The sequence below is a fragment of the Pogona vitticeps genome, chromosome 1, assembly GCF_051106095.1.
Source record: "Pogona vitticeps strain Pit_001003342236 chromosome 1, PviZW2.1, whole genome shotgun sequence".
Lineage (NCBI taxonomy): Eukaryota > Metazoa > Chordata > Lepidosauria > Squamata > Agamidae > Pogona > Pogona vitticeps.
Genome location: NC_135783.1, coordinates 214652920 through 214680033, shown reverse-complemented (window position 1 = coordinate 214680033; position 27114 = coordinate 214652920). Strand labels below are relative to the sequence as shown.

The 27114-nt window shown below is 40.0% G+C and overlaps 1 protein-coding gene across 15 annotated transcripts in view; it reads left to right on the top strand.

Moving 5' to 3' along the window:
- FMNL2 (formin like 2) overlaps positions 1-27114 on the top strand; it is a 224223-nt gene that overhangs the window by 163801 nt on the left and 33308 nt on the right. For all 15 annotated transcript variants that reach the window (XM_072983128.2, XM_072983134.2, XM_078376542.1 and 12 more), the window contains 5 exons: positions 4935-5043; positions 6076-6152; positions 6593-6686; positions 16947-17021; positions 24168-24278. In XM_072983128.2, the coding sequence (XP_072839229.2) occupies positions 4935-5043; positions 6076-6152; positions 6593-6686; positions 16947-17021; positions 24168-24278 (466 nt within the window). The remainder of the gene's footprint in view (positions 1-4934; positions 5044-6075; positions 6153-6592; positions 6687-16946; positions 17022-24167; positions 24279-27114) is intronic.

The window sequence follows — 27114 nt, the reverse complement described above, 5'->3', positions numbered from 1 at the left end:
CATATATGTCATTTCTGACCTCTGGTAGGGGTTAAAAAAGCTTTATTTGCTTTAGCCTGATATTTGTTAAGAAGAAATGGAAAGAAAACAGTTTGACCTCAGCCTCTCGAGTTTCACTGGCAATCAGCTGAAGAGCTCCATTAAGTGAGTGTTTTTGGCTGATGGTCGCTAGAAAGGAGACAGAATAGAGGTCAGCAAATTAAATTATAGGTGCAGTAAATACATAACATGTAAATAAATTTATTTATTTAACTATCTGTTAAAGCCAACACTGACATGTGGAACCATGTTAAAAGATCAACGGGGTTTTATGCAGTTAAATGCCAGGTTTGGGGGATATCTTTTTAGATCTTTCTCCAGGTTATGTCTTCTTTCCCACGAACCGGGGAAACAAGCTGCATTTGCTTCTCAGCCTGGTGGGGTAGAGGAGCATTAAAGAAGAAAACCATGCCCTTTGTAGGCATAATTTTTTTTGGGGGGGGGGAGGAGTTGCTTTTGCTGTGGCCCAAACAATTCTCATCCTTTGCTTAAAGGAATGCCCAAGCTACAAGTCAAAGAGAGAAAAAAGGGAAAGAGATGTCAGTCTTTTCTGCCATTCTCTTATGGCTTGATGCTGTAGTTGGTTATAATAAATTATTTCCACTTCAGCAGAGACATTGAAAAAATTGTATTTTCAGTTTGGTTGCCACATAGGCAAACACAGCAAATATATTCCATGCCTGAATACAAGTTGATGTTACTTTCCTTGCATCCTATTATAAGCCTGGCTTGCATATAGAGGCCTATTTTTTGAAAACAAGATACAAACTATATGCAGTAGTAGAAGGGTAGAGTGCACCTCAGGTCTGGTGTCACTAAGAGACAGGTGGCCGCAGGAGTGAAAAGGATGATGTATCCTTCCTTACCTTCAACCGCCACTAGGGAACAGGAGAGGAAGCAAGGGAGCACTGGAGACATCATTGGTCTGTGCAGTGCTTGGGGCACTGGTTAAATGGGCAAAGCGGATACACATTGTAAACCTCCACCCTAGTGAACTGCATCAGCTGTATTCAAAAAGCAACAGAGCCAGAGCTGTGCTTCTTGTTGCATTATGTGTCATTTTGTGCAAATAATAATAATAATAATAATAATAATAATAATAATAATAATAATAATAATAATAACAACAACAACAACAACAACAACAACAACAACAACAACATTGTTGTTGTTGTTATTGTTGTTATTGTTATTGTTATTGTTATTATCCCGTTTTTCTGCTAGCATGGTTTTCAAGGTGTCTCTCAGTAAAAAAGGCAAGCAAACCAACCGCCCAACAAAAAATAAAGTCAAAATCAAACATAAAAGCTAGTACATAAAATATGAGGAACCCCTACATAAACCAAAGCCTTGAGACACTTTTAACACTAACAGATTCGTTGTGTTTTGAGCTTGTGTTAGCTTACATGCCAGAGTGAATCTGTTAGTGCTGCAAAATCTTGTTTCCTGTGTTGTTGTTGTTGTTACATAAGGTCTTTTCACAAAGAGGGCCATCTTACTTTATTTATTGCATTTATATTCCACTTTTCCTCCAGAGAGTTCAAGGCAGTGTGCATGGCTCTCTCTCCACTTTGACCTCATATTAGCCCTGTGAAAAAGGTCAGGCTGAATGACCCCTCAAACCTCATGAGCTCTTAGTCCTGAGGTGCAGAAGAGTGTTAGTTATGATTTCAGGTGCTGGTCTCTTGGATTGGGAGGTGGTCCTGTCTTCTCTGATTACAGACCTAGGCTTCCTACCTCTTCAGGAAGGGATTCTGTAGCCCCTTCTTGAGGATCTCAGATTTTTATCAGCAGTTTGTGCCTTTGTGCCATCTGGTCTCAGAGGTTCTTGAACCTCATCTGATGAATATCATTTCCCCAGGTGTGTGACTGGAAAGCTTTAAGTGTGTTCATTCAGATGACAATTACAAGCACTGCCGCAGACCTTTGTACAAAGCATAGTAAGATCTATTGTACTTCTGAATGGGGCAGAGCTGACGTGCACATCCCCCCACTCAACTTAAAACCATATAAGAAAAGAAAAGTTGTTTCGTCCTGTGTCTGCTTAAAGCCTACATTTAGTGGAATAGTACAGCTAATAAAAATTGGAAGTTATTTAAATGTTTCAAACAATGTCAAGAATACGCCTGATTTTTGAAAACAGGGTTCTCAGACTCCTATGTAAATTAGCACAGATGGTTAACATTAGAGCTGAAATAGCATACATCATGTCTTGTTCTGATGAACTCTACATGCGCAGCAAGGAGTAGATTTCTGCAAGGCCTGTTGTTCAGTGCAGGTGGTTGCATCAGCTTTCATGTATCTGCGCAGGTGTTTTTCACCTCACCGTTTATCTTCTGTAGAGAGAAATCAGTCAGAGTGATTTATTTCTTGCCAAAGGGACATATCAGTTGCTTGCATTTTCCGTTCATCAATCGTAGCCTATGCAGAATATCTTGATTTATTGACGACTCCTAGAGTCAAGAGACCCATGTTTGGTGAAAAGAGTGGAACTGGTGTTAAATATCAACTGCACACTTACAATAGCAAAGCAAGTGTGCTCCCAAGTGAGTTTTTTTTCCTAAGTTTTCAGGTTCAGTGTGAAACCTGAATCTCTGGCATACTATTCTTAAATGAGCCAGCACCCGTCTTTGATGGGTTAGAATGCTTGCTTGTGGAAATATCCAGCAAGTCTAGAGGTGGTAATGTTCTTATATAAATTTCCTATGTCATGATAGGAGTTGTCCATGGGTTTAGGTAACATGGTGAGTCTAGAACAAGCAGAGACTTTTTCTGTATTAGTATTATAGTGGTCTTCGAATTTCTGTTTCTTTTCTGTATACTGTGACACTTGTTCCTTCATACAGTTTCCTTAATACCTGGACTGAGAAGTAAGAGTTTAAATGTGGGCATAATGATAATTTTATCCAGGGCAATATATTTTGCCATCATGTAACTTTATTCAAGATTTGTTCCCAGCTTAGTTAAATTGTGCTAGATGGTTTAGTGAATTGGACGTTTAAAATAACAGTTATAACAATGTTGGAATAATTAGCTTTTATTTAGCTTAGTTTAAAAGGGAAGACTGCCTTATTTGGCAGGTAGAAGTACAAGATTTTAAAAACCAGCTGATCTGTGAGTATTTATATCCAAATATTAAAATGATATGGAAGATAAAACATGCTAATAAAAATGTATTTTCTTAGTACTTTGTGGAGTAGTGAGCTACAATGCATCTCAGTTTTGTCAGACTTTTTTTTAAAAAGTACAGTATTGTTACAATCTGCCTAGTAAAACCAGTTTTCCACCAGTTTTAAATAATTAGCCAAGTGGAAATCCATGGAGAACGAGGTCTAGGTCTAAGTGGTTGTGTGGTGATAGTGGTGGTGGAGAATACTGTACATGTAACAAACATACTCTGAATAGTCTTTAGTTTAGATCTTTTGGAAGAAAGGTCAAATGCAGCCCAAGAAGCTTGATTTGGAGGAGGCAACCATGGAAAGGATGTCTACAGTTCTGGTCCAGTCTGTTAAGTAAAGAGGAATATGAGGAAGAGAAAAGAGAGATGGTTGAGACTGGAGACTGGTCATGTGATATGTGACTCCCAGTCACATGACCTGGGCACTTGATGCAAATCCACCTGTGAGTAGAGACATCACCTTCCATTGGGCATAGAATGAACCTTAGGTTTCTTTTCTTTTGTATATGAAAAATGCCTAAAGTTTCTAGCCCTTGTAGACAGACTTTTGAACAAAACTTCTGAAAATAGCAGAAACTGAAGAGGCTAATGAACAGGGTTTCGGTGTCTGTGGATGAAGATTTTTAAATATTTTATACTGAAATTTTGAAGTGTGAAATAAGAGAATTACAGATTTTTGTTAGCAAAGGGTTCAAATTTAGTGAATACATGAGTGTATACTTTATATGAATTTGCTAATTGTAATGAAACAGAAAGGGCAAGTGGGTAAAGGGATGAATCTAGGCATATTTTTTTCACTTAGCTAGTGGAGATCCTAGAAATATATGGTCTCATTCTTGCAGTTTTATGTTGTATAGTTTCAGAAGGATTGCATAATAGCATGTCACTGTACATATGTTTACCTCTCAACCTCTTTTAAGCAAATCAGTATTGTGATGGTGAATATGTTTATCTTGAAATCAATGTTATGCACACGCTGTTCCATTCTGTGGTGGATGGACTGAAATATGATATGCCAGCAAATGTATTCATGTGTTTAGTATTTTTCTTGCTAGATGTGGTTCTCATATGAGTGTCACTTAGGAAAAGACTGGAGACATAAGAGAATGTATTCTGGAGGAATGTGTGGATTTGTTAGTACCTAAGTAGAACAGCCGTGATTAAGTGATTATTCCAGGCATTGCACATTGATAGAGTGCCAAGACCTGACAGGCACCATGTTATAAGTGCAGCATAAACAGCTGTTAAGCTAACATCTCTGTTTCTTCATTTGCTTCTGCAGAGAAATCTGTGTTCTTACTGTTATGTGTTATGTTCTACCTCAGAAAAGAGCAGGTGGATACTTGGATACAGAAATACTGAGAATTCGTATATTCCAGCACTTCAATGCCTTAGCATAAAGCCCAGAGAACTCCTCATACAACAAAGGAAAATAACCCTGTTGAACTCAGATATATTGTGAAGTATAGTATCCATTCCACTAAAACGTATTAAGCAAAGTTTACTTTGCTAATATGTTTATGATCATATTAATCTAATCTTTTCCCAGCAGTTAAATTGCTAAGATAAGATTGGTGTCTGTTACTACTGCTATGTTGTTATTTGGAATCCGTAACAAGGCTGTTTGCATATATTCACAGATGCTTCTAGAAGGGGGGAAAATGATCTCTTCTGTTTTTGTTAGTTACAAATAATTGATGTATTTTTTTATTTGTAGGTATAACACCTTACCAAGCAGAAGAACACTTAAAAATTCAAGATTAGTGAGTAAAAAGGATGATGTTCATGTCTGCATCATGTGCTTGCGTGCCATCATGAACTATCAGGTATCTTAATTCTGATTATTTGTCTGGATAACTGCCTCAAGGGAAAGTTTTCTGAAACACTCTCATAACAGAGTTCTTTCAGCTGAGACGATAATTTTATATGCTTTATATTAAAATGAAGAGCAATGGGTTATGTTATTTATTAGCAAATATTATTAAAAGCACCAGAAGAAAATTGCTTGGACAGAAGCAAAATAGTGGCTTTTCCATTAATTCCCAGGACTGATATTTATTAAAGAGTTGTTCGTCATGGCTAGAGTAAACCCATTGAATCAACTGGTTTAACGTAAGTGTTAGTTTAATGGGTTTGCTCTAGTTGGATTTAGGCCACTGAAACTACCGCTGAACAACTGCAGCAGGGTAACCCCAATGAGGATGTGATCTTAAAGGCATAAGGGAGTTTTAAACAGTTCATTATAAATTCCTGTTACATTCTCTCTCTCTCTCTCTCTCAAGAAAATATCTGTTCAGGACATCATGTCGAAAATTTAAAAATGGCAATCTGTAATTTAAAGTTTAATGAAAATGCTCTTTGAGTGAGAAACATAGAAAACAAGGAATCACTTTTAGTTACATCTGGTTATAGGGATTTCATAAACTGACAGAATTTCACAGCTAGTGTAGCACTAAGGGTGGAAGACATTCTGTTTTAGAGCACTGAAGGTGTTACTTGAAGATGGGTGGAGAAGCACAGTTTGAAAAGTGGGCTTTTGAAAAATACTAGGGTTTCCTGTTGTATGGAAAGGCTTTCTGGGTAGAGGATAGTGCCTTGTTAACTATTTATTCTTCATATGTGCTGAGCAAGAAGGGGGACGGGCTGGGGCTAGCTTGCTTACTCTCTTCATATTTAGGTAAACACTACCTGAAAGTCTGTAAAGGGTCAGGATTACCTGTAATTTCAGCTTGCCTAGTAGCAGATCTAGTTTTGCTGTCCTATAAAGTGTGAAGCTGCTCAGATTCAGCCTTAAAAAAAACTGTACATGATAAAAATGCATTCCAGATGCTGAACATTATTTCCAATTTCTATTTTAGTATGGATTCAATATGGTCATGTCACACCCCCATGCTGTTAATGAAATTGCACTAAGTCTGAACAACAAGAATCCCAGGTAAAAAGGCTTTTTTTGTGTTGGACCTTTTTTGTGTTGAAATGATTATTTTTTTTCATCATCATAGTTTCTGTGGAGGCAACTCTCCATTTAAATATACTCAGTCCCTGATAATTGCCTTTTCTGCTTGATTTTCTTTCATTTAAACTGGTGATCAATTAAGTAGATGTAGGTAGGTCTAGAAATAATTTTATACAGTACTGCTTAAATTGGGTACACATCAATTAAAAAGGAAACCGTGGGGAAGCTTTCAAATGATTAGGACTTCAAGGGAGTATCAAGCATTTGCCACATTTTGCTTGAAGCTATTGTTGGGGTCAGGCTCTTGAAACAGCAGATAGACATTAAAAATATTATTTTCAGATGTCATTGCAGTCCTCGTGCAAATGCTGAGTCATCGCATTGTTCTGATTGATTTCTCTCTCCCTTTCTTTCTACAGAACAAAGGCGCTGGTCTTGGAACTGTTGGCAGCGGTTTGTCTCGTCAGAGGAGGACACGAAATCATTTTGTCTGCCTTTGATAATTTCAAAGAGGTAGGCTATTCTGTTTCAGGAGAGAGCAATTTAGGGTTATACACCTATTTTGGATCGGGTTCTACTGAAGCATGGGGACTATTCTTTATTTCATGAGCCTAAAAATCACCTAAACTGTCCAGGGGTACACTAAGACATGTTGCTGCTTGTGGTTGAAAGTTAATGGCATCTTTCATTCACCCAAGCCAAGGTGTGCAGTCCTCAAAGCTAGCAAAGTCATTTTATTTATTTATTTATTTATTTATTTATTTATTTATTTATTTATTTATTTATTTATTTATTTATTTATTTATTTATTTATTTATTTATTTATTTATTTATTTATTTATTTATTTATTTATTTATTTACAGTATTTTTTAGCCGCACCATTACCAGTGGCTTCTGGGCGGCATACAGCATTAAAACTTAAAAACATTAAAAACATTTTAAAAGACAATATAAAATGTCATATATTAAAACAATTTTTAAAACATTAAAAATTAATAAGTCCTGCTGCTCATGTGGCCAGCTAGGGAATACTGTTTAATTAAAATGCTGGCTGAACAGAAAAGTCTTTGCCTGGCGCCGAAAGGCCAAGAGTGTCGGAGCCAGGTGGATCTCTACAGGGAGGGCATTCCAAAGTTGGGGGGGCAACAGCCAAGAAGGCCCGATTTCGACATGCCATCCCCCTCACCTCTTTCAGGGATGGCACCTTCAGAAGGGCCTCCTGGCCTGGTCTTAGAGGACGCACAGGCTCATACGGAAGAAGGCGGTCCTTTTGGTGCAAGACAGAAAACTGCACACCCACCTCTCCCAATTTTTCACAGTTTTTAAAAAGAGTACAACAACAAGAACAAGAACAAGAACAAGAACAAGAACAACAACAACAACAACAACAACAACAACAAATTAACAGGTGATTTGCTCTCCTGTTATGACATCAGCATCTGCTACCTGGAGCAAAAGGACCTCTGTTGATCTCGCCAGCAAATTATTGCAAAGGCTTGATGCTTTTTTCCTAACTTGCAGTGTATTTTCATGAACCAGTCCTGCAAATAGCTTCATTATATGCAACGTTATTTACACAAGATATACACCAAGGCTAGGCAGCGGGAGATAAGGAATATCTGCAGTTCTGATTGCCAAGCTTTCTGTGTGCACATAAGAATAATGATACACCTGTTTTTAGTGATAAAAGCCCAGGGGCCATTAAAATAAGTAGGGGTGGTGAGTTGTTTTGTTGCTATTATTGTTGGTTTTGCTTGCCACATCGTACCTGATTTGCTGTCTGTATTCAACAGTTGTTTTATTTTAACTAGAATAACTTAAGAACACAGGCAGATGAACATTCCATGAACAATACATTTATTCTTCTTGTCTGTAACATACTTAAGACTATTGGTTCTTGAGGGAATGCATTGAGGTTTCCCAACTCTTCTAGATCCCATAGTCCATTGCTGCCAGAGGTGTGGAAGAGCCTATCTAAGTGATCCACAAATGTACTCTGTTTATTCTTTTATTTTGGAATCATCCCAACCGGGTCTGGGAGAACAGTTGAGAGATACTTACTCCTCCAAGCATAATGGATAGGGAGAACATTACTTGGAAGTAAAAAAAGGTGATGTGAATCTCACTGCTACTGGCAAGAAGAAGAGCAGAGTCAGCAATGTTTCTGGGTGGACTTTGATACCAGATGAAGGGGTACTTTGCCATTTTCAGGTAGGATTGAGCAAAGAAACAGTCTACCCCGGAACAGCAGTGGAGAACCTGTCCCTGTTCTGAGGCTGCTGGACTACGCCTCCCATCAGTTGGTACAGCACAGCCAGTCTGAACCCAAACAGCATTTGGAGCACCATGAGTTTTGGTCCAACAGCAATGGGAGAACCACAGGTTTCCTACCTCCTAATTGTCACAGATTTCATGCAGCAGAAGAGGAAAAATCCTTGTAAGGAAAAATACTCAGCTACAATATCTACAGCAGATTAGAAGCAAATTTGTACTTGTTGCCTTATAAAAAGTTGGCCTAGAGGAAGTCTAAAATAAGTTTGTTGTCTTCAAAAAGAACTAGTCTTATCCTGTTCTTAGGCAAGCCTATTTATCTTAACCATTCCAGCCCTAATACAATACATTCATTACAGTCCCAGTACTGCTTGGCCACTGTGTGTCAAAGAAAGGCCACTCTTCATTTTGTTAAAATGATATGTGAAGGCTTGTTAGCTTGTATTTATGAGGTACTAAATGAAGCAGGAAGTCAGGCAGATGTTGCCAGTTGGTTCCAGTAGTTTATCCTAGTTTAATCTTGCCTCTAAAATGTATTGGTTCATTTGTTTAACATGAGAAGGACCACCTCTTTCTGGCCATTTCCTTTCATTTTTCTCCATTTGTGTTTTCTGGCACCAGTCCAAAAAAGGGCTGAAGAGCCTGAAAAAAATACCCCCCCCCCAAAAAAGAGGCAAGGCAACAGAGAATTAATGTACTTCAAAAGCACGCAACAGTACAACCAGCAAGAACCACTGCCAAACAAAATAGTCCCTCAAACCTCCCACCAAAGTATATGACTTTGACAGAATAAATACATAGTAACCAAATAACATTAAAGAAAAAAATTAATCAAAAGGGTAAAGCAACTCTTACCTTCACACTTTGGGGGGAGGGATAGCAAAATAAAACATACAAAATAGCCCCTTCCCCCAAAAGTATGTGAGGAAATAAAGACAAAAAACACAATCAAAACATCTCCTAAACCAAAACAACTAGAATATGCGGATCTTTTTCAGCCCCCTACCACTTGCCCTTTTTTGTTTCCTTTGAGTTCAGCATGGCAGCAGGCATACAGCAAAAATATTCCAAAAAAGGAATGACCAAAGAGTTGAAAAGAAGTCCGTGGGGAGGAATCCAAAAAATAATCCTAAGAAAGCACACGGGTACTTTGTTTTCCAGAAATCAAGGGCAAAAAGAAAGGATTGTAGAAATGCAGGAAGGTACTAGCTAGGCAGCATAATATGGAGGGCACCAGGAGAACTTGCATATCCACAAGGAATGAGTGAAACAAAGAAAAATCATTTTCAACTAGGCTCCTACCAATCTAGGCCCTTTTATAGCTTGAAAATTCACACATACACCCAACATTTTGATTGGTTCCTGATGGTAGCCCTTTTAGTGTTGTCGAAGGTAGGGTGAATTAACAGACAAGTGATGAAAGAAAGATTAAACGAAAGTGGGAAAAATAACTAAAAATGAAATTCTTGGTCCCTCTTTTTAGTTAACACAAAGTATTTGCGTGTAAAGAGGCTGTGTCTCAGGAATCAATAGAAAAACACAGAAAGGGAAAAAGGACCCCTTTATGGGTTTTTTAAAAAAGTTGTTCATTAAAACATTTAGTTTTTAAGCACTTTTTCAGGCATATAAAGTCGGAGAGGTGGATTATGAGCAGAAACGTGGATCCTCATGCAGCTTAAGGATTCAAGGGCCTGTGAGGTGCTTTTTCTTCTAAACAAAGATGCTAGAATTAAGCATACTTTTTAAAAAACAAGCATGTTTAACATAATGTGTTGTTTTGGCCCTAGTTGAACTGATAGGTTAAAAGGGCCACTTAAAAGCATATTCTGTTGAAATTCCTAGAGGTTACCACCAAGTAAATACAGTATAGTAATATGGCATCAGAACCACGAGCCTGTGATGGAAAGTCTGTGAGGGATTTTTAAAAAATATAGTATGCTTGAGGATCAGTGATATGGCAACGGAACTCTGGCTGTTTATTATTTTTTATTATTATTATTTTTCCCTCCAATGGAGTAAGTGCTCTTTGTTTAACCCTGAATTCTTACAGAAATTAATAGAGATCCAAACTTATATAGAAGAAAATTTATTGCAAACAAGAAGCCAGCTTTATTCTTATTGGTCATTGCAACTATTTAATTTTATAAGGCACAGCAGGACAGGATGTGTTAGAAAACATAAGCCAATCATCTTTGCCTGGAGCTCTAATCTGCAAATGATGTAGCCCTCTTGTTAAAAAAAAAAGAATATTAAAAGTATTTTCAGCCTAGTAAGCATTAACAACTCTTTACTTAACCAGAATCTTGCAAGAAAATTGGTCTTTTGTTCCTTCAGTCATCTGTAAGCACGTAATGTCAGGCTGTAAGAAATACCCTCCTCAGAATAATTCTGTCCTAGAGTGAAATTGGTTGATCACACTAGACCATTGTGTTAAGAAGAAAAAGCATTCATTGTGCCCCTCAGGATAGTGGAACAAAGAGAGAAAGAAAACATTTAGTAGAGTGTCCCATTAATATTTAAACGTGCAAGCATATTTAAAATGAAAACATATTCATAGCTGTTCTCTGACTTTCTTTTGTATACTGAGAGTTTGGTTCTCCCCCACCCCCGTGAAATATATTCTCGATCATATTCAATATATTCTCCATCATATTCTTGCATTAGGACTGAACATTCTAGAACTGTGAAGTTCAGTTGCAGGCCTGGTTTGCCTGTTGCAGTTGCTACTGTACCAATTTCCACACAGGAAACGTGCCAGATGTGGGCCATAACTTGTAGAGTAGCTTGCCGTGGCAGTTGCCCTGATTACAAGGGAGAATTTCCGTGTCACCTTCAGACAATGAGTGGGACAAATGAGAGTGTTGTCCACCTGATTGTTCTTGTCCCTTTGGGTGAAAATGTGTGGTGAAAATGTGGAAGGATACCTGCCAGTTCAAGCCATGGGACTGGTGTCTCTACAGCAAAGCTGCTTGAATTGAGAGAGAAGGGTGTGAGTGTACTTGTGTACATGTCCAGATTTTTTTGGCAGCACCAAGATGATATGTATCCATGTGATTTTTGGAACACCAGCCTGCTGCCTGAACTAGCTACCCTTAATTTTATTATCTAGTCCAATATATGCGAGAAGATAAGGTGTATGTTAAGTACTTCCACTTGGAAGCCTAATGGAAGGAAGACAGTTTTATTTTCTGAGAAATTTGTCATCTGACTGAATTGTAAAGATCAGGTAGAGAGCATTTGACAAATATGTTTAAAACAGATGCACCTGTTGCTCATTTCTACCCTTTCTAAGATTCTCTTTCACTGATCTGTTTCTTTTCCCTAAACTGAACGTATATTTCTGAAGCCCATACATATGTGCCAGGGAGACTCTGTAGGGCTTAGTACAGTGCTGAAACTTTCAGGTGAAAATTGCCACTAGTTGACAAGTTGCTGCTTGCGCCTCTCTTTGTACTCATGCATTTGGTGTGCAGTAAAATATACAAATAGAGACGTGGTGCTGCTGTGGGCTAAATCGCAGAAGCCTCTGTGCTGCAGGGTCAGAAGACCAGCAGTCGTAAGATTGAATCCATGTGACGGAGTGAGCTTCCATCGCTTTGTCCCAGCTCCTCGCCAACCTAGCAGTTTGAAAGCATGCAAATGCCAGTAGATAAATAGGTACCACCTCGGTGGGAAGGTAAACAGTGTTCCGTGTATAGCCATGCTGGCCACGTGACAACGGAAACTGTCTTCGGACAAACGCTGGCTCTACGGCTTGGAAACAGGGATGAACATGACTGACTAAATGTCAAGGGGAACCTTTACCTTTTAAAATACACAAACGGCCACTTGTTGATGAGCAATTTGCCATTGTGGTTTGTTTGTTTGTTTGTTTGTTTGTTTGTTTATTTATTTATTTATTTATTTATTTATTTATTTATTTATTTATTTATTTATTTATTTATTTATTTAATATCCCGCCTATCTAGCCAACTCAGGACCACTCTAGGCGGCTAACATCAGGTAATAAAAGTATACACACAACAGCGTAAATAATAAAAACTAGAAACCAAGTGCAGCGGAAAAGAAAAAAAAAACATCAGGAATTGTCTAGAGGAAAGGCCTGCCGAAACATCCATGTCTTCAATTGCTTCTTAAAGATACCCAGTGAGGGAGCCCCGCGAATCCCAGGAGGTAGATTGTTCCAGAGGCGAGGAGCCACTGCCGAGAAGGCCCGATTTCTTGTCTTCTCCTTCCGGGCCTTATGCTATTGTATTGGTGCAGGTGTAACTAACCCTCAGCATTCTGACCATTAAATAGAACTAAAAGAAGTAGTTGTGTGAGCCATCCACAGAACCAAGTTTTAGTTGGTAATCCCTTTATTGGATCACTAAAAAAAATTACAAGCAAGGCAAGTGTTTGCATTCTCCAGAACTCTTCTTCAAGCAAAAGTGGCACAATGTTTTGGGTTTCTTCATGCAAAAGTGGCATAAAAATCTTGGGGTTAGGGTTTCAAGAGCAATGGGTAGCATGCCTGATAGAGTGTTTGGACTATATGCCTTAACCCCAAATTGTACACTATCTTTGGTTGATGAAGAGTTCAAAAGTTTGTTTTTTAAAACCTTTTTTAGTGATCCAGTAAAGGAATTAACCAACCCAGAGCATGCTTACTTCTCAACAAATGTGGACAGATTAAATTGTCATGTTGTTGTCATGTAATTTTACTAACTGCATTTCAACTTGGCTTAAGCCTATGTTGGACTAAGCAATTCTGGAGGGTCTGACAACTGTGCCCACCTTATTTTCCTCTACCACCACCCAGAGCTCCATAAACCTAGAAGTAATTGGAAGATCCCTTCCAGTTTTGTTCTATTTATTTATATTTATTTATTTATTTATTGGACTTATATACCGCCCCATAGCGCTACAAGCACTCTCCGGGCGGTTTACAATTTTAATTATAAAGGCTACACATTGCCCCCCCAGCAAGCTGGGTACTCATTTTACCGACCTCGGAAGGATGGAAGGCTGAGTCAACCTTGAGCCGGCTACCTGGGATTTGAACCCCAGGTCGTGAGCACAGTTTTAGCTGCAGTACAGCGTTTTAACCACTGCGCCACGAGGCTCTTTTTCAAAACCTGTTTTTGAATCCCCAAAAGGTGCAGGATCCCAAAATAACATTGGAATGGAGACTCACACTGTGTACAGGATTCTGGGGAGGGACTGGGATTCTCCATTTTTCTGCTGAAGAAAATAATTTTGGCTTCAGTGGGTCCGATGCTGTTCATATAAACAAGCCTGTTGCCCAAGTGGGTATTTACTTTGCTCCTCATGTTGTATATATCTCAGGAGGCAAAGCAGAAGGTCTTCCATTAAGATTTGTCTGAACTGGAAAATAATTGTTACATTTTTTGGAACAAGCCAGAATGTTAACACCATTGCAGGCCACTTGCCAAGCTGGGGTGTGATCATCTCCTCCTCCACGTGGTCACTAAGCTGAGTGGCTTTTCTACCATTATCCTCGTAAAACTTTCTAAAAGCTTGTTTTTAAAAAAGTCTGGATAATAGATTAAGAACGCTACATTCAGTTAATAGTAAAGGCTGAGAGAAGAATGTACGTGGAGACAGGTTAGTTGTGAATTTATGTTTCTTACCACTGCTTTAATTCATTTCCTCTGATTTCATTGCATGCATTGGTTTTTGTCATGGTTCTAGTTTTATGGTTCCTGACAAAATCAGTGAACCATAAATAACTTGTAATTATGACAGACATTTTCCATGATTCAGTTGGATGCATTCACAAGAAGGCCCCTTGATCTCAAGTCTTGTCGCAATTAACTTAGGTTTTAATGATCTTTCTGTGTGCATATGTGGCATAATCAGCCATCCAGTACGGATACATTTCTTAAAAACCTGGAAAGACTCTTTCTGTAGAAGATAATAGCTTTCTTAGAAGATAATGTGAAAGCTTACCAGAACCAAACTAATTCCAAATAGTTTCACTGTTCTGAAGCGTTTTACTATTTCTCTGTCATTTTTAGCACCTGCCTACTGGCCCATCTCTCTTGTGAAAGAAGCCCTAATGGATGACTTCTTTTCCTTAGGAAAAACGTGGCTTGAATACCTGTTATGTTGAATTCTAGACTGTTCTTCTGAGTTATTTTAAAATATTGACTGTAATATGTGATATATTGACACAGGCAAGTGCCAAATGAGTTTAGTTGGAACCTTAAAATAAAGCACACTTTTTTGGAATCGGAGCTGAAATCAGATTTTAGATTAATTTATTAGTCACAATTTACTTACAACCATGACACAAATTAAATAGGACATTGAACTAAAGAAGTTAAAGGAGCATGTCCTTTAGCATAAACCCAAGGAGTCTGGACTGGCATCTTTCCCCATCTCCTGCTCCAGAGTAGGAATGTAAGTCATTGCTTGTCTCATTCTTGTGTGTGAGAACAAGAAACCACAAAGTTTTGTGAGATGGCAAGATATTTTCTCTCATTATTGGCGAAAGTTCTCATGTTTGCAAGAACAATTTTCTCTCTCTCTACAAATGTGTGAATTGCATAGTAGAGTAAAAATGCAAAAGCTGGTGCCCTGTTGCAGACGTTTTGGAAAAAAAAATTAGATGCATCTTATGAGGTGTTTATGTCCTTTAAAAATCCATTGGCCCATCCTTGTATGCTCTCCGTGTTTTCCATAGGGGTGTTTTCCTTCAGAAAGAGAAAATACACTAGTTTTCCATGAAGACAGAACTTGACGAAACCTTGACTAGAAAAAAAAATCCTTGTCTTGTTCTTGTAGTGGAGGCAAGAAGGCTTGTGAGGGTCAGCGATTTCTCAACAGACTCTCTGGTCAGCTTCAGACACAGACGGTGTTTTGTCAAAAACAAGTACTGTAGTTTTAAAGATTTCTTCACATCCTTACTGTGGAGTAGGAAATGTGATCAGCAGCTGGATGTTACTGTCTGAAGGTGCCTTCAGTTAGCAGCCACTGAACCTGCATGCTTCTCCTCACTTCTATTTTTAACTAACCACAGTTACTCATTTCATCTGCACTATGGTTCATTTTAACTGTGATAGGAGAACAAGCCATGATACTTCACCACTTTTAACACTTATCTAGATAGTGTTACCTACTTTTATCCATAGATACCCACTTTTACACACTGTCCATAACAACCATTAACTTGTACAAGTTCGGCCACACAGTCAAATATGGAAAGCTAAAGCTTCTGATCTTGCAGAAGAGGGACAAGGGAGTGTGTGCCAGTCTGGAAGTTCATGCATGTAACGTTAAACCATATAGTTATGTACATCTGCGTTAATTTGCCGGCTAAAAGTTCAGTAATTTATATCTGCTTCCACACTCTTCAGTTCTGTCTTTTTTAAATGTACTCTTATGCACAAACAGCAGGAGCACAATTAAAACTCAACAACAATATACACACTCAAGAAATCTGACTCAGGTTAAATTTGCTTTAACTTAGTATTGGATAGTGGGTGACAAGTATTCAAGGGTAACACTTTAAATTTAGGATGTCTAGAATCATTGATGTATACAGGTTAATGAGTCCAGACGTATGGCTCATTTGAGGACGATAGTGAACTATCTGCTGATTGATAACAAAGAGCACTTATTCTCTGCCTTCAAACAATCTTTTCCTTGCCTCCTTTTTGCTATTTTCCCTTCCTGCCCTACCCCACCCTTTATTATTGTATGCTTCTGCTTTAATCATGCTGCTGTTAGATTTTTCTTTTTCCAACTTCTACTCCCAAATCTTATTTCAGGCAAACATTAACATTTTTCGTTCTAAAGTAAGAGGAAAGCACTTTCCCTGTGTTGGCCTAATCATGGGTGGGAATGAAATTGTAACATTGTGTGTGTCGCTTCACCATTTTCATATGGCAGCTCCTTATATGTTGGATAGTCATGTCTGCCATCCTGTTGTGTCCCTCTTTGACCTTCTGTCTGTACAAATAAATGTGCGTTTCCAGCTGGGAATATTGTTGACCTTGAAGTGCCACTGTTGACAATGAAAAGTTTTGTCTATTCTGCCAACACATAGGCTTGTTGCTGTTAGTCCAGTATGATTCACAATTACTTCACAAAATAGCTGGCTAGAAAGCTGTGCATGTATTAAAGCCTCACGTTTTCTGTATTAGCAAAACGTGCGATCTTCCATGCTGTTCATAGACTACTCAAACCAGGCTGAAACCATGTTCGGCTTGTTTCCACTAACTCTTGTTTCTTGATTTCAAGCAATAGAATAAGCCACAGTTTTAACAAATGGAAGCAGTTGCTTCTGAGCTCCTCATGACCTTAATGGGAGGGGGAAGCATATGAGCTTTGTTCTTAGAACCTTAATGTGTAAAGCAGCTTCTGTATGTCAGAATATTGATTTTTCCCCCCAGTACAAACTACCCATAAATTTTGTATGTTTGTTACAGAAAGATGTTTTTAGTACTCCCTCTAGTGTACAGATGCATAACAGAGTGTATGAATTTCCTTCCCAGGTTTGTGGGGAAAAGCAGCGGTTTGAGAAGCTGATGGAACATTTTCGAAACGAAGATAACAATATAGATTTTATGGTAAGTGATATTAGATTAGCATTTTTATGCATTACTTGTGATCATTTTTATTATTTCAAGTACTGTATATATTTCATTTCTTCTTCGTGGTCTCTGTGAATGCACACAAATGGGTTAAACTGCGACTCTTCGGAATATTCTAGAGCTTAAATAACTGACCAATAGAATGTTTTCCCGTGGTGCACATGCCCCACCTCCCCGTGGTACCTCAGTTCCTTTTTGCCACTGCTGCAGTTGGACTCCTTCGCGACACCTAGAGCTGTTTTCAATTCGTTTACATTTTCTGGTTTTGATCTCAGCCTGTTTTCTTGATTACGGTTTTTCTTATCTGGAGTACAGTGGAACCTCTACTTATGAACTTAATCCATCCCAGAAGATGTTCATTAGTTGAAACGTTCGTAAGTAGAAGCTCCATTTCCCATAGGAATGCATTGAAAACTGATTAATCCGTTCCAGCCGAAGGGGGAAAAAAATGAAACAAAAAAAAAAAAAACCACAAACAAAAAGAAAATAAACACAGCAAGTCCCACGCTGGGACTGCCAAAAAAAAAAAAAGCCCAAACCTACCCTCCAAAACCCACCAAGAACAACTTTTTTTAAAAAAGTTCCGCCCATATGCCAGGGTTTCTGCTCATCACATGCAACATATTTTAGGCCTTACGGATTCCACCACGTCTGCTCTTCCTCATGCTCCATTGAAGATGCGCTCTCTGCAGGTGTGCTACATGTCTCTATTCAATCTGTTATTAGATAACCTTGCCAAACGTCTACGTGTGATTCCAGAGTTATCACGCCAACTGACGTGGTGGACTTTCATGCTGCATCTTCTAATTGGTTGACTCTTCAGGCCCCTTCAACTGACAGTACAGATCACGACAGACGCCATCATGACAGTTTGGGGCGGGCATTGTGGCATTCACATGATCCACACCCTGTGGTCCAGCTCAGAGAAGCTGCTAGATATCAGTCTTCTAGAAATGTTGGCAGTAATTAAGGCTCTTTGCGCTTTCTATCCTCTAGTGGTCAATTGCGGAGTGCAAATGGCTACGGACAACATGACCACTCTGTATTATATAAACAAGCAGGGAGGCACTCATTCATTGTCCCTTCTGTACTTAGTGATCCACCTGTGGGAGTGGTGCTACGATCATCACATATTTCCGATCACCATCCATGTGTCAACAGAGGACAATGATGTGGCTGATTGCCTGAGCCGCCTGACCACTCAAACTCACAAATGGTTCTTGACAACTCATATTCGCCCATATCTGCAGCAGGTGGAGCACACAGGCCATCAACATCTTTGCGACTCAGATCAACGCAAAGAGCAAAAAAGTTTTGCTTTCAAGCAGGGAGAGCCAACGGTTCTTTGGGCGATCATGGTGACATGGGATGCTGTCCTTCTCTATCTTTTTCCTCCCATCCCACTTATTCAATGGACAGTTGTCAGGATCCACCAGTTGCGAGCCAGTGCCATCCTGGTAGCTCCGTGGTGGCCTCGTCACCCATGGTTTACTACCCTCAAGACTATCGTGTCCAATTTCCTGAGACTGCCTCCCCAACCATTCCTCCTAACTCAGTATGGAGACAAGATCTGTCATCCCGACATCAAGTCGCTCCATCTCATGGTGTGGAGGATTCTTCCAGTATAAAGGAGGTGGTGGACAGGGCTAGGAGGCCTTCAGCCAAGTTGCTGTATTCTTATGTTTTTACAAAGTTTGCTGCGTCCGGAGGTTTTGTGGCTGTTCCAGCTTTGTTTGGTACTCTTCTTGCCTTCCTGTGTTATTTGTTTGATCTAGGGCTAGCACATTCTACACTTAAAGTTTATATTTCAGCCATTATTTCTTATCAGCCTTTGGGTTCAGACACTTTCCGCTTATTCTCACACCCAACTGTGAAGAGATTCCTTCAAGGTTTGAATAACATTTGTCCACCATTACAGCCTCCAATCCCTCAATAGTCTCTTCAGACTATTTTGAGAGCTCTTACACACTCACCATTCGAACCTATGGCTTCTACTCCTCTAAAACCTCTTTCTCTAAAGACTTTGTTTCTGGTGGCTATTACGTCTGCATGGAGGGCAAGTAAGTTGGCTGCACTGCGGGCTGATGCACCTTATATACAATCTCACTCTGATAAGATCGTCTTATATCCTGATGTCTCATTCCTCCCTAAGGTGATTTCGAGTTTTCATGTTAATCAGCTTTTGAGCCTCCCAACGCTGTTTCCTAACCCTTCTTCCAATGTTGAGTGCATGCTCCATTCCCTTGATATTCGGCGGGCTTTGACCTTTTATGTTTCTAGAACTAAGGACTTCCGCAAATCTCCCAGACTGTTTGTTTGCTTCCACGGTCCTTGGAAAGGTCATCTGGTCTCTTCTCAGACAGTTTCCAGATGGATAGTTTCTGCCATCGCTTTAGCCTATGAGCTGGTTGGCAAGCCCCACCAGATGTATTGAAGGCACATTCCACTAGAGCTGTGGCTACCTCTACTGCCTGGCTACGTGGCATTGAAGTCTCTGATATTGGTCGATCAGCTACGTGGTCTGCACCATCGACCTTTGTTACATGTTACAGGCTGGATGTCAGAGCCAAAAAGGGAAGCAAGTTTTGGAAGGGCTGTGCTGACTTCAATTTTACTGTGACGGCCCTCCTTCCGGTAAGTGAGCTTGCTAGTCACCAATTTGTGGGCATTCACAGAGACCCCGAAGAAGAAAGAGAGGTTACTTACCTGTAACCATGGTTCTTCGAGTGGTACTCTGTGAATCCGCACATCCCGCCCAACCTCCCTGCTGTCCATCATGGGTTGTCTACAGCTTTCTAATTATCAGAGTTATGACAGCGGCAGGCATTCAGAACTGAGGTACCACGGGCAGACAGGGCATGTGCACCACGGGGAAACTTTCTATTGGTCAGTTATTTAAGCTCTAGAATATTCCGAAGAGTCCTGCGCAGGCGCAGTTTAACCCATTCGTTTGGATTCACAGAGTATCATTCGAAGAACCATGGTCAAGGGTAAGGAACCTCTCCTTATTGATAGAATAAGGGATTGTTCCCTCCATCTGCTATCTTCAATGCTATATATTTCATACTAAGGCCTCTGGTTCTCAGAAGTTACTTTTGTCAGGAGAACAGGAAGAACCATTCTAGTGTGGGCTCCAGCCAGCAGTATTAATTCGCCTCAGGGCTGTGAGAAAGAAGGTCCGAAATGAGGGGAGGTCACTTGGAAAATGTAAAAAAAACCAAATAAATGAAGAATTGGAATTCTTCAGTTGTGCCCCCTGTCACACCAAGAGAGATACTGCAGTGAAGACTCTGTTCATGACCTGAGTTCAGTCTTGGGCTCAGGAAGCTGTCTGAAGGTTGGCTTCGCATTCAATATTTCTGAGGTCAGTAAGTTGAGTATCCAGCTCGCTGAGGGGTTGGCGGGCAAGCTGTAGCCTGAGTAATTAAATTGTCAACCACCCAGAGAGAGCTTTAAGCACTTTTGGGCAGGGTATAAGCAGCACACTTTGCTTTTTGTTCTCCCTAGGCTCACATTAAATAGTCATCTTCTATTACATCTAGTTAGTGCTTTGGAAGTATTTCATGGTATAGTAGATTTCAGAATATATTCTCTGCCCTTGCACAACCTCGGTTAAACCAAGGCCTGTAGCTTTAGTATTTTTGTCCAGTCAACTCACCCATAAACAAGAGCAGTTGCTACAAGTAGGGAAGACTCCCCAGGTTGCAATTCCATACTTGCCCTCATACTCTGAGAAGGAAAGCTTTAAATCAGTAGGTTGGTCCTGCAGTCAGAGGGCGAGTAGCTTGCTTTAGGGTTGGACCTCTTTTTCCTTTTCCACCCCCTAGAAATAGCTTAGTCTCTTGAATACAGTAGAAGAGAAGAGGTCCAGCTTCAGTGGCTCCCAATATGTTCTGCAAAGTTTGTCACGCGTCCAGGATGTCGCTTTAGCTGAAATTCTTGAACCTCTGGATAACAGAAGCAACTTCATGTTATGAAAAGTGAATATCTTGCAGCCTGCATAGCAGACCTGTGAGACATTTCTTTAAAATTCCATGTCTTCTCTAAAACTCCACAATTTCTCTGCCACATAACTTTCTGCTAGATTTCCTTTAAAACACCACTCTGTCTTTTGCTATATTTCATAGTAGAAAAGCTACTCCAGCTTGTATCAGTCTGGCGGCTGCAGTTTCAAAAGCTACTTTTTTCCTAGAAAAACAGTCTCAAAAATCAATTTAAAAAAAAAGCGAGGTCTGGGGCTCCTCGGTTTCAGGCACGTTATACTGTTGACTCAAACAAAGTGGAATAGATATCTGAAATTTACAGCATGCTGATACCGCATGATTCAAAACACTGACAGGGAAGTGAGATTGTGACTGTTCCTTTTCCTCTTCTATAGACAGATGTAGCAGGTCCATATTTAGCAGTTTGCTCATGCCTAATTATTCTCTGATCCTACTTCTAGTTTGAGTAAGAAATTATACTCTGAATACAGAATAAACAGACAGCATGGATCACTATACTTAAACCTGTATGTTCCAGTATGAAATGAAGCATCGCCACTTTGAGAACAAGACAACGTACGCACAAAATCATCAGTGCCCTGTCATCAGAGTTTTTCCTCCAGTCACGTTCTCGGTTCACAAACTTATTTTCACTTCCATGTGTCCATAGCCCTGTGTTCACTTCCACTTGGCATCTCCGGCTGATGCACCTGACCAAACACCCCTTCCCAAATTGGCCCTACCACATAACTCCCATTATCCCCGATGGTTATCCCAGCTGATGGGAGCTGTAGTCCCAAATATCCCAAGCATATCAGATTGGGGGAAACCCAGATTAAACAAACCAGGAATGTCTGAATGATGGAGGATACACAGAGCGGGGCAATTTGGGAGGGCTGGTTAAATTAGCTGTGCCAGCAGGAGATGCCCATATAGGTTTGTGGTTGGAGATCCTGGCTTTCTGCTAGCAAAGAAGACAGGGTATGCCAAAAGCAACCAACCCATGCTTTATGATCCTGACTTGCAAAAGGAAAGGAAAGCCAGGATCCCTGGTTCAGAGGGCACCTCCTTTTTTTTTTCAGTCCATCACAGTAGGCTGGAGGAGCTAAGTGGGAGTGTGCATGAGCATGCAGCTCATTCACAATAACTTGGGATTCTCTAGACTCCTAGCTTCCAATTTTGTGTCAACTGCCTGGGCTGTTATCTGGAATATTGATGTGTTAAGCTAACCAGTAGATGTTTGTTTTGATTAATGTCAGCAAGTTCATCTGATGAACAAAGGACTTGATTTGACCGTTGAAAAACAGAGACAAATTGGGTACACAATGGAGATAAGCAAGGCAGAAGCTCCACAGGTTCAGTTCCAAGAATAACACGGGGTGAGGAGAAGTCATTAGAACAAGCAGCAACATATGAGTAAAATGCTTGCATACAGATGCACTCCCACCTCAACATAATTGATTCAAAAAAAGAGAGTTGGTCCGGTTGCTCTCGGTAGAACTTGGTCACGGATTTATAGGAATTTCCCCCTTGCCCTCTTTTCTAGGGATTTTTGGAAGGCTGGAAACAATGAGATCTGATTGCTTAAATTAGTCTCAGCTAGACTTCATTCTGTATGCTTTAGGATAGCATGAAGTGTTTCTCTTCTGTAAAATTGCAGAGGAGTTTTGACAAGTCTTGCTCTTTAAATCCACCGATGAGATCTGTTTTTTTTAAAAAGTCATCCGAGAGGTAACATTAGTAGGGCTCAGATTCATAAAAATTAACATCTATATTGTTTGGTAGTTTCTGCCAACTTCCCTCCCTTCCTGCTTAATGATTAAAATGTAATAATTGTGTAGAAAAGGGAGCTAAGAACTGAGGACCGATGAATGGCTCATGACACATGCTGCAGGAAGTTTGGGAGAGGAACTAGGCTCGACAAGGGAAGACAGATCTTGGAGACTTTGTGGAATGAAGTCTTGAACCTGCTTGAATTACGAAACCATTTGGGTTTCTCCAGTTAGCAGACTGTTCACTTACAGTACAGAAGCTCTATTTTGTCAGGATAGCAAGGAAAAGGTCAAGTAAGGCTCCGTGTTACTTTCTGAAATATAAGCAATTTCAGTGATCCATTAGTGAAACAGTAACTCTAGACAATTGACCTTTAACATGACAAGAGTAATTTTTTCCCCCTGACAGAATGAGGAGAAGGGAGATTTGCAAAGGAATTTCCAGACCCGGCTATCATTGTGTCATGGACTGAAGTACTATTTTAAAATAATCCCAATGTGTCATTTCAGTAAACTATAGCTCATTCTCCTTAAATATAACTATTACAGAAATGATCCTTTGTCCTGATCAAATCAACAATTCATTCAGCCAGTTTTTTTCCTTGCTACCCTGGTTTGTTTCAAGGTTTCAGATCTGTTTCTGGGATATACATAGGGAAATAAGAGAGGGGGGGCAGAATAGAAGCTTTAATGACTAAGAAAAAGGAAACATATGAAAACATTTCATGGAAAGTTTTGGAACCGTTCTGTTTACGGAACTGTACTGATCATTGAAAGATGTGAAGCCATTTCATCATTTTTAAAATCAAGAATCATCTTGTAAACTCATGGAATGGAGGCAGTTTGCTAAGTCAGTATGTTATATGAGTTTGGTTGATTCATTGGCTGAAATCCTGTTGCACAGTTCTGCATGTATAACAGGAATGGCAAAGTGTAGGCGATTAAAGGCTTCCTTTGGGGATTTCAAGGTGCACACAACTTTATTACATTATATGTAAGTCATGTGCAGCCTAGAGTCCCCAAAGAAAGCCTTTAATCAGCTGTAATTTGCCACTTTGTGCATATGGAACTGAGCAACAGGATTTCACAATTGCTTCCATTGTGCATATGGAACTGAGCAACAGGATTTCAGCCATGGAGTCCACTCTAGTTGAAGTAATAAATTGGGTTTGTCCCATTACTTATTTCAGCAAGCATAGTTTCCAAAGAGGATCACTGTGATTCTTTCATCTCACCTAATACCATTCTCAGGCACACTTTTGCCACATGGTAGGGTCTAGCCTGTATCAAAGAGTGCCGAGATTCCACATCCTTTGTAGGTGCCATTGCTTGGTGATTCCTGTTTTGTGTTATTCTTGCTTTCACAGGTGGCGTGCATGCAGTTCATCAACATAGTGGTTCATTCTGTAGAAGACATGAATTTCAGAGTTCACCTCCAGTATGAATTTACAAAACTTGGACTGGATGAATATTTGGATGTGAGTATTGCTCACCTTGACTCTTCTTTGCTGCTCAAACATAATACTGGGGATGATATGTGAGCATATTTCAGTTTTGCCTTTGCATGTAATCATGCAGAGCATGAATGTCCACCTCTGTCATTAAGACAAGCTGCAAGGAGCATTTTACATTTTTATTATTGTAATACTTTAAACATCTGCCAAAAGTTGCCTGTGCTTTTTGTAACAAAATGGTATTGCAAAAAAACAGGTCAATAAATATATACTGTCAAAAGCTAAAACCATAAACCCTACTTTGGTCTTCTGTAAGGAGAGGGAGAAAGAAAATATATTTCAGTTGTATTCACCAGCCCTGCTCTTTCAGGTGTTGGCCTTGCCCATGCCAGATTACAGATTACCAGTTGCCTCTCAAGTAGCCTTTTCTTCAAAATGTCACTGCTCAGATGGGTGCTTTCGTAACAGACAAGGTTCGCCAGCCACAAAGATCATTGTCGAGGGCTCTTTGTGCAAGAGGTGGCCCCTAGAGGTTCTGCTCCTGAGGTCCAGTCAGTGCTGCCCAGCCTGACCAATGGCGAGGGACTATGGGAATTGAAATCCTAAGCGTCTGGAGCATCAAGGGTCTTCTGTTTATCTTGCATGAAGCCATTCCTTTATTGTCCAAGTCATGTCCTTTTCAGAATGGAAACATTTCTCTTGCAGACACCTGCTAACTGTCTCTGCCCTGCTTCCCACATACATGTCCCTTGTACTCTTGTTTTTGTTTGGTGGACGATACAAGCCCCAATTGCTAGCCAATCACAGATTTGACACAGGAGCTGAAGAGAGGGAAACATCCCATTCCTCACTTGCATCTTATATGCAACCACCACCTGATTAGTGGACCAGGAGGAATGAATGAAACCATATGCTGTCTGTGCACATGTCTAGTTCAATGACCTTTGTGCTAGTGAAACAGGTCTACTCTGTCTTCTTCCGCTATAGTGGCCTTGCTGCCGAGACAGCTGGATCCATTTCAAGAGTTCTGGCAGCTAACTCCCTCCTGCTGCCTCCTTCTGCTGATCCTTTTCAGTAAGGCAGAGTGACGCACCACTCAGGCTACAGCTGGGCAGACTTCTGAGGATTTTTATTCTTTCTGTGCCCCACTGGTTCAGTTGCAGGGATCATAATAGATGACTGGTTTCTTGGCAGCAGTTTGCTCACCACAACTGTGGAAAGAGAATGAACAAATTATGGAACAGGAATTAAGTAAAGAGTCAGACATGTAACATCAGAGGCTCACTTCCCAGTGAAACTGGAACAATGCTAACATTTTACTTCAATATGTCATCCCGTCCATGCTTGGTCGCTCTCTTCCATTGGACCATTTCAATAAGGATTATCTGCACTGATTTGACAGAAATGGTCTGGGATTTCACCTGTCCAGCCCTGGCTACTTTACTTAATGAAGGGGGAAGGTTGAACCTGTGACCTTCTTCATGCAAAGCATGTGTTTTGATACTGAGTCTGGTCCCTTCCCAAGAATTTAGTTGCTTGATTCTGTTCCTGAAAGGAATGTGGGCCGGATTTTTGCATCACTTACTTGCATATGAATGACAAAGCCCGGTCTGATAAGGGGGTATGTGGATCGTTCCACAGAACATTTGGTTTTGTAGATCTGTGCAAACCTTCCTAAGGTGGGTTATCCATAAAAATGTGGTTTGTGTGTCCAGTGATAATTAATTCCCACAAGTAGTTCATCTTTGATGGGGAGAGGAATGTCCAGCCATAATACAGAGTGGTTGTACTCACCTTTGACCCCAAGCAGAGAGGCAACTTCCTTTAATCCAGGAGGAAATGACAATGTGAGTAATTGTGTTTTATGAGAACCCCTAATAGTTGTGGGTATAGTCATGGGCTGCTACACTACTACTATTACTACCACCCCCACCCCCACTGCTGCTAAACTAGAAGCATTGTTCTTTTTTCCACAGTAGAACTAAGCATGCTGCATTATATAAACAAGCAACATTATTCTATCTGAGTTGTTCTGTGCATTATTTCATATTAATAGGTTGGATTCATGTCCTTCAACAGACAGCTGTCATTTTTTTAGTAAGCAGCACACTTTTGCTTTAGTTGTTAAGGGAAAAGTAGCTGCTCATTTTTCCGCCCATGTTCCATCTTTCCCACTTTCTTCCTGTCACTGCCAGAGCTTGTTACCTCCAGCTGTCAGGAACACCCCACAACAAGCTGAAGCCAGTGTACGTATAGACAAGGCATATAGTTGGAACATCCTTCTCACTTTGTGGTAATGCAGACACTACTTCCCTGTCCTGCCTAAATCCCCAATTTGTCTCCTTTGGTAATCTGTTTACATGTGGATTGAAATGATAATCTTGTTTGTCACTGAAATGTTATGCCCTGCTTTTCCAGCCCCGAAGGGACAGTTATACATCATGGTAAAACATTGTTTATTTTACATAATTAGAAACACACATACATCCTAACTCGGTTCTTAAATTAATTTTTGAGAAGCCAGTAAGTGACGGGAGGCATATGTTGCTACTGAGGCCTGGTGTGGTGCCTTCCGTCCTGATACTCAATAGTGGAATGCAAAGTAGGACCTCCTTCAATGACGGGCACATGTGAATGTGTTCCTATGGAATCAAGAGCTGCTTTTTAGATGCCATGATTCCAGTTGCTAAGTAAATTTTTAAAAAAAATGATTTGGGGGAGGTTGTTTCCCCACTATGTGACAGAGTCAGAAGTACTTTTCACATACCTTGATAAGAATGTTTATATTCCTCTAAATGCCTAGACAGTCCTACAAAAAGGCTGCTGTTTTTTAATAAAGAACACATGCATACAAAAAAAA